At 44.3% G+C, this 8112-nt stretch overlaps 1 protein-coding gene across 1 annotated transcript; it reads right to left on the reverse strand.

The window, feature by feature from the left end:
- Window positions 1-126: 126 nt before the first annotated feature.
- Window positions 127-7974, reverse strand: RFNG (RFNG O-fucosylpeptide 3-beta-N-acetylglucosaminyltransferase). Its single transcript, XM_014273199.2, has 8 exons — window positions 7603-7974; window positions 6720-6768; window positions 6106-6208; window positions 5573-5726; window positions 4443-4531; window positions 4187-4352; window positions 2816-2901; window positions 127-2583 (listed from the first exon to the last, which is right to left on the reverse strand). Exons 1-8 carry the CDS (start codon window positions 7972-7974, stop codon window positions 2517-2519), a joined length of 1086 nt encoding a protein of 361 aa, XP_014128674.2. The 3' UTR covers window positions 127-2516.
- Between the last annotated feature and the right edge of the window lie 138 nt (window positions 7975-8112).

The following is an 8112-nucleotide window of genomic DNA, read 5'->3' on the forward strand; positions in this document are numbered from 1 at the left end:
CCTTACTTGTTTTTTGGCCCTTAGCATCACATAAGCCTGACAGGAGGGCATAGTTTTCTGAATTAGTGGGTTTAAGGTCCATTTTTGATACAGAGCACACGTGAAGAAATATTACAAAACACAGCCTTTGACATATTTAAATATTTATTTTATAGAATCACTTTATGTATGAAAAAGTAGTTTGATAAAAAAGCTGCATCCTGATAGATCCACACAGCTTAATGCATTCTCAGCACAAGAAACCTTGGAATGAGCCTGAACACACTGAAGTTTCCTATTGCCCTGCAGGAGAACATGGTTCTTTTTAAGTTCCATAAACACCCTCCCAGCTTTGAGGGCACTTGCCTCTTTGGCATACCTAGTGTGACCAGTGACCAGTGTGAAACTTCTACCATTTAGTTTTGCTGCCATCAATATAAAGTGTTGTGGTTTTTTTCAAATGCAGTTTGCCACAATTGCTGCCCAGTCCTTGCTTGATCTCTGTTGTCTTACAAAAGGGTGCTTCCAGTGGAAGGGGAAGAAGATTTCCAAGAGGAGAGTTCAGAAGCAGTGCTTGAAGACAAAATCACCTCAAGAGCTCATGAAGTTTCACAGTTTTCTGCTACAGGACTTTAAAACCATATTAAAAAAATACATGCATACCAGGAAATCTCCAGAACTATTAATGACAAAATAATTAAACCACAGGATGCCTCAATTCTAGTTAGCAGAAGATCTAATAAAGAGGTAGAACCTACTATGCCACAAATCCTCCTCTGTTTTCTGTGACAGGCACACCTGTAACACTGACAGCCCATTATGGAACAGCCAGTGTGCTAGTTGGGCTTTGATCCAGCTCCCTGCAGCTTTCTCATTTCCATACCTCATGTGTACCTTAGTACACATGATAGGAAGGAGAAATACAAGAATGAGCTGCAGGACTGTAGTAACTAGCCGTCAGCTTGTTTGCTCCTCAGCAGAACTACCTAAAATCATGCAAAGAGGACAATGTGTACTGAGGTAAACACTGAAAGGTTTGTTAAAATGCAGGGAACATTGAGGAGGCTGACCCCTGTGCTAAGTGGCACACTTGAATACTCTACAGGCATTTGCCAGGAAGTTAAATAACTAGGTGAACCCCACAGTACAGCTGAGTGCAGCCATTTAGAAACCTGAAACCTCTGCTAGATCCACAATCAAGCCAACAATCACAGCTCCAGATCATACAACAGCATTCTATTATTCTTCCCTTAATTTGGCCTCAAACTCTAGCACTAAACCAGCAAGTATTTTTTATAAGAGTAAACAGTGATTTTGCAAAGGAATATTTTTGTAATGTATTCTTCAGGTCAGGCAGGGTTTGCGCATGGCCAGAGTCTGGGCTAACAAAAAAGTAAACATATGCAGCCCCATTCCATCCACTTTAAAACTTAAGTTTGCTTTCTTTAAAAAGCAGCAGCAGATGATACTGCTAGAGCACTGAACTTCTGCTTGTAAATGTGCAATCTCCTTTTAGTGACTGCATGAACTAATTGTTGAATTATTAAGGAGTAAAAACAAGCACTGATCTTGGCTTTATGGTAATTAAAAGATTATCTGAAGAAGCTGGAGTAACCATGGCCATACAATTAAAGGTCCTGAAATGATACCATCAAAACTCTCCTTGGTGCATTGCAGCTACCTAGCATTTCTCCCCTCTCACACTTCAGAAACACTGCATGTTTTGCCAGCACAAGCTTCCCCAGCTCATGTGACCAACTATCAGCCAAGTAGGAGGAACAATTACCATCCTGTCAGGCAAATATTTTTTCAATATCAAATATCAAGGGAATAGATTATAATCATCAACCATTGCAATTCAGTTGGCATGCGAGCCAGGTCTGACAATTACCTCCACAGGAGGTACACATGGATGACAGGGGAGAATGTACATTGTAAGCAACTCATCTAGTCTTGAGTAAGCTTACCCTCACACAGGGTTTTCTCATGACAAAGGCTTTCCGCCTTGTTTACCCTAGTGATTCCAGGATTTCTGTATTCTAGCCAGCTGCAGTTTTAATTTGTCAGGCCACAGAAGCTCTTAAATAATTCTGTTCCCAAGAAAGACGAGTGAAAACTTCCCCTCTCTTGTCACCATGGGGACTACAGTCTGCTCTAGCACTCCAGCTTCAACACAGTGGCTTCCAATAACCCCTAAGGGTAGTAAAAACACTCTCACTCCCAGTACTGCATTTGCCTCAGATGTGCCCAAGCACAGGTTCACATGACATCAAATGAAAGTATGAAGTGACTCATACACACAGAACTGTGGCCATCTTATGAAGAGCCACTAGACAAAAGAACAAAGATTCTTCCCGGAATGTCCCAGGCTGCAGCTGAACAAACCATACCTTATTGCTTTTCTAAGCAGAGTCTGTCTACCTCCTTTGTAGATACCACTGGTTGTCTCCCAGAAGAAGAATAAAACCACCAAAAACTCCACAACTCCTGCATTACGCAAACTAGCTAAGACACAGGTGTCAGTGGCTCGTCAAGAATTATGACATCTTCTTAGCAGGGCACCAAATAGTGTCAGGGTAAAGCAGACAATGGACAGATTTAAATCTATATTAAAAAGAAAAAAAAAAAAAAGACAGCATTAGATTGGAATTCTCCATACATGGGACATACTAGCATTGAATGTGCAGCAGGCTGATGGAGCAGGGGGTGCGTCTACCTGCTTTTGGCACAGTAGCGAGCTGACACGACAAAATAAACCCATTAGTGGGTCTGATCATCTTACAGGTGACTAACATGAACAAGGTAGGAAGACCTTGTTTTGGAAGAGGACACTAACCTGGTTGGATCTTGCTGAAGGCCAAACACTCCTCCCACGCTAACGACATTGTGTTTGTTCTCAGGGTCACCATAACTCAGGGTTACCTGTAAAAATAAGGAAGTATTCAAAACTTGTAACACTAATGCAGAAAACCAGAGTGGAGTAGCAGGGTTATTAATGAGGTACCAAGAAAGTCTCCAAAGATGCTGTCTAATCTGAACATGGATGACATTTGGAGGACAGCGATTAGTTCTGACGTAAGCAACGCTGGCGCTGAATGACACTAAGGGCAACGTGGGAGAATACACAGGACAAGATGAGTTTCAACTGGAAGCTTTGTAAGGACATGAATTCTGCTACTGTTTGTACCTTCACTAAATAACATTTTCATCCTTACCAGACATTGCCTGAAGTCTGCAATAGCAGTATTTTAGCATGGGGGAAAATATAAATATTTGCATATTAAGTAGCATAGAAAGGATTGTTATGTTTCAAATCTGAAACAAAGTTTATATCTTTGGAACCCCAGGTTCCTCCACACAAGCACTGCACAATTTTTCATGTGTCAGGTGCAAGAAGACTTGTATTTTCTTTGCAATTGTACATTTCCTGGGTTTTGGGTTAGCTATCTTCGTCTCATGGAACCAATGATGACCAGTGAAACAATGGCCAGTTGTTGGACTGTTGCTACAGTCAAATTCAGTAACATAAAGGGAGGTGACATCACGGTGGAATCTGGCCCCAAGCAAACATTTCTGCTGCCTAATACAATTGCCAGAAAAATATAACCATCCAGCATGCAGGGGAAAACCACACTCCTGTTTACTCATGGTGCCAAGCAGTGTGATGCAGGCAACACTGCTGGATGGCCTTGTGGCTCCATCTGCTGCCAGGGAGGTAAAATGTAGCCCAGCAACTAAAAAGCAAATTGATTTTTCAGAAGCAACTTTAAGTTTCATGAGATTCATACAAATTGTTCTTTAAAATTATTAACATTTAGTTTTGTCAAGTACTTATATAGCTGCCTTTCTTAACAGCATGAATTAAGACTGCAACTTTGTTAGGCAAAACCAGGAACACTATTTAGCAAACTTCTACACTTTCTGCTACAGCTACACGCAAAAAATCTAGGTTTAGGAGGAGATGAGGTACCACCCTACCTAGGCTTCATGTAGCAGAATGTGTCCCCAAAGGAGGGGACAGCTACATGACCTACTTGGCTAGAGTGAAACAGTGCTTTTCACCAAAATGAAGGAATTGAGCAGGTCACAGCTCTGAGTGAGTCTGTAGATATCCTTCTTTGCTGAAGAGTGCCAAGTCTACACAGTCTGTTCTTTCTGATCAGACTGAGGTGTAACTATAAGAACAGGACATGAAGCATAGCTCTACCTGCTGCAGAACAGACTCCCCTTGCAGTCTCTGCAGATTTTCCAGGTGGGAGTGGAACAATGGGCTGTGCAGCAGCTTTACCTCCAGCAGCCCTTCGATGATGTAGCCAATGGTGCAGTCGTCAGGAAGACGTACTCTTTCTGCAGTACTAATGAAATTGCCCAGGCTGTGACAGAGAGCATAGGAGACAAGCCAAAATGTGTTTTAAAACCTCCCAGACATGTATTGATGGAGCTCAGCTAGGGACAATGCTTACCTGGCCCAGGGACTCATCTTCAGGGCAAGACCTCGGCTGATACAGAACCCAGCTCCACCTGTGGCAAACCAGAATTTCACCGTTGTCTTCTGAAGAGCAAAAAAAACCAAACACATAGCAGTTACTGACAATCAGCTTTTTGCAATTTGCTGGGCAGGGAAGGGAACTCAAGGTTCTATTTCATATCAAATATTACATCTGAGTCAGAACAAGCCTACAGATGAATCCCTATTTGTTTAGGCTGCTGAAAGCAGCTAGCTGTTCTCTCAAATGAAACTATCTTGAAACAGACAGCAGGTGAATCATCAAATTAGTATAAGGGAGGTAGCTCACATGAACGGATAGTCCCACTTCCACACAATTACATCTGTCCTCTATTCATTTTAACCAAGGGTCATAGCCAGCTCAGTGTTACTGAGGATGTCAAAGGTGATCCATATATATATTGGCTCTATGTCCAAGGAGATTTTGTTGTGCAGTCTTCCCTAACAAGCTGCTTTATAGCTTTTTATGCCGTTCTAACCAGTGGATTGATATATCTTTAAACAGATCTGCCAGTGCAGGTGACCTGGCTAGGATTTTCTCCTTAGCACATCTATCTTGTGGTTGAGATATGTTTGCTTCTGGTTCTTGGAAACCTAATAACCACTTTATATTGCAAATGATTTATCTATCCAGAAAGCTTCTGTCACCCATGTGAAGTTGGTTAAAGATGATGACAATGTGTGTGACACTGCACTCAAAACAAATTAAAAACCCCTTGAACTCCCACCCAAACTCCCAAGTCCTAAAATAAGGGATATTGCCCCCACAGCCACTAAAGGAAAGGTATAAGTCAAGGTGGGGAGGCCCTACTAAGCTCAGTGTGAGGGAGATCGCAGCATGCATGAGTAAAGGCACAGAAACAGCCAGCCATCCAGAAGAAAACCTCCATTGTGCATATGTATGCACACAACATCAGGCTGAAGGTGCATTTAACTCAGCATCCTGCCTCTGAAAATGACCATCACTAGGTTCATTTCTTGCAGATTAAATCCCTTGGGTTTATGGGGGAATCCTATGAATTGTCAAGGTTTTAAAGGCTTAGAATATTGGAATGTCTCTCAGGCAAACTGAAAAAGTTTGCTTACTGATCCATCACTTTGGACATGGTCAGCTGCTTCGATGGGATGGTCCAGGCTCGGTCGCCCCACATACACATCCTGGCTGTGTGAGAAGGCAGACAGGAGATGCAGAAGAGTCCGAGGGTTCACATAGTTGTCATCATCCACATGGCAAAACCATCTTCAAACAAAACAAATCAAGAAATTATAGGGACAAAGAAATGAGTTATAAGTTTACAACTGAGTCATAGTCTTTCAGGCTTGGAGCAGAAAGTATTCCTTATTGTCCCAAATTACAGAATAGGGAAGATGAAAGCACCCACAGATGCTAAATCTGCAAAGAAGCTGAAATTAATAACTTCCTTAGATTATAATCCTTTCCACCTTTCAGATGGCGCTTGTTTATAAACACTGCTGCATGCTGTGCTCCCTCTCCTGCACTCATCCCTACATTTTAGCTAATACTACATTCCTTACTGGAACAGAGATGGTTACTCAAGTTTCCTGTAAGCACAGAACTGGAAGAAACAAAGTCAATCGGAACAATGTGTTTCACTTACTTTTGCCCAGATTCCAGGAATTTATCATATTCCACAGACATCTTGCAGCAGAGAGCTTGCCGGGTATGGACAGCGGAACAGTTGGTGTTGATCATATGATCCCCTAGAAGAATAAAGATCAGCCCTTTCAGGTCTGAGAAGCATGTGTAGTCAAAAAAAACTACAAAAGAAGCGCACATTTGGCACTAATACTGTACATCTGAGGTGCACATGGTGCACGCATGGAGAAGAAGCTGCAGGACAGGCAGGGCTCACAGGTCACCCATCTGGCGTGTAAGCTGCAGAGTCATGAAACTGTGTGACTGCATTAAAACAAGCAAAGGTATATAAGCAGTGTCATGAGATGCGTGTGAAAGAAATACCTACTATGACTTTGAACCACATAAGCTTAAGTTTACTAACAAGAAGAAAAGGGGTGCAAAAGTGAACCCAGTATTCTGGAAGTTCCAGGCATCTTGTCCAGGTGCCAATTAGAGAGAAGTTTTCTCTATTTTCTCCATCTTAACTTCCCTAGTTGCTTGTACAGCATGAAATAAGGACTTCTATAGAGAGTATGAAAGAAACAAAACTCAGTTATAATACATAGCATGCACCTCTGCTACTACACAGCTCACCTGCTTTCAGGCGCAGCTCCCGATCCTCCCAGTCTGTGAATATAAATGTCTGTGGGAGACAAAAACCGTGTGTCCACATTTAAGAACTTCAGATTCTAATTTTAAATTTGCTCAGTTTCAGTTAGAATTCAGAGTGTTTTGTCTCTCTTGGCAGTTTGTTTCACAATAGCCACTGGAAAGGGGGAGGGAGTAGGGGTGCAGACACCCCCCAGCAACTTCAACCCCTGCCTTATTTGTTACATTTTTTCATTACAAACCAGAATAATGTCATTTTAATAAAGCAGGCTGCATTTTACCCTCCTTGTCTCATGGTACAGACATCTGATTTCCAGACAGAAAGGATTTTGATCTTTTTTTGGTACTACCTCGTCTCTCTGGCTAGGAATCATCCACAGCTGCCAAGCAGGTAAAGAAGAAAAAATGGAAGTCAGGGTGGGAAGTGGGAGGTGGTTAACACAGTCTTGTTCCAATGGCTGGATAAAATCTCATTAATATACTTGAACGGACCAAAATTCTGAAACAAGGGAACAAACTTTATGACCTACAGAAAACCTTAAGTACTTGGTCCAACATATTAGCTTAGATGCATCATAATCAGGAATATTTCACTATCATGAAAGCACTTTCTACAGTAATACAAAAATCAGCAAACTATGTCTGCTTGGACTACCGATCCCATATTGTAAGTAACTGGCCTAATCAGCAACGAACTCTTTTGGAAGTATGTTCACACTAAGCGTTTATATAAAACGACTTTCCACAGTCTTACAAAGAAAGTCTTTTTTAACATAAGAGAGAAAAACTCGGTGGGAGCGCACTCGCTGTCCTGGAAGCGCAGGGCCGGAGCTGCCGGCTGCCCCTGCCCGCTGGCAAAGCCTCTCACCTGTCCTCTCGCCTGGGAGATCCAGGTTTGGAGGAGCAAGTCCAGCCGGCTCCTATGGTATTTCCTCGTGGTCTTCACGGCAATGAAGATGTCCTTCAGCTCCAGGCTCTCCCTGGCCGCGCTGCCGGCAGTCCCGAGGCGGCCCCTCCGCGCAAGCTGCGAGCTCCCCGCGAGCCCGCCGGCCCCGAGCCCGCCGCCCGGCGCTCCGGCAGAGCCCGCGCGGTGCGGCGGGGCCGCGCTGGGCCCGGCGGGGCGCGGCGGGCGGGGCGCGGCGGGGCGCGGCCCCCGCGGCAGCAGCAGCAGCAGGAGCGCGGCGGCGCCCAGCGACAGGAGAACCCCGGCCCTGCGCAGCCCCAGGCAAGGACCGCTCATGCTGCAGCCCCGCGGGCCCCCGCCGCAGGGTGCGGCCACCGCATGGCCCCGCACTCTGGGAGGTGGCGGCGGCCCCGCGGAAGGAGCGCCCGGAGGTCGTCGAGCCGCCGCCGCGGGGCCGCGGCCCCTTTAAGAGCT

This window comes from Zonotrichia albicollis, chromosome 19 (assembly GCF_047830755.1).
Source record: "Zonotrichia albicollis isolate bZonAlb1 chromosome 19, bZonAlb1.hap1, whole genome shotgun sequence".
NCBI lineage: Eukaryota > Metazoa > Chordata > Aves > Passeriformes > Passerellidae > Zonotrichia > Zonotrichia albicollis.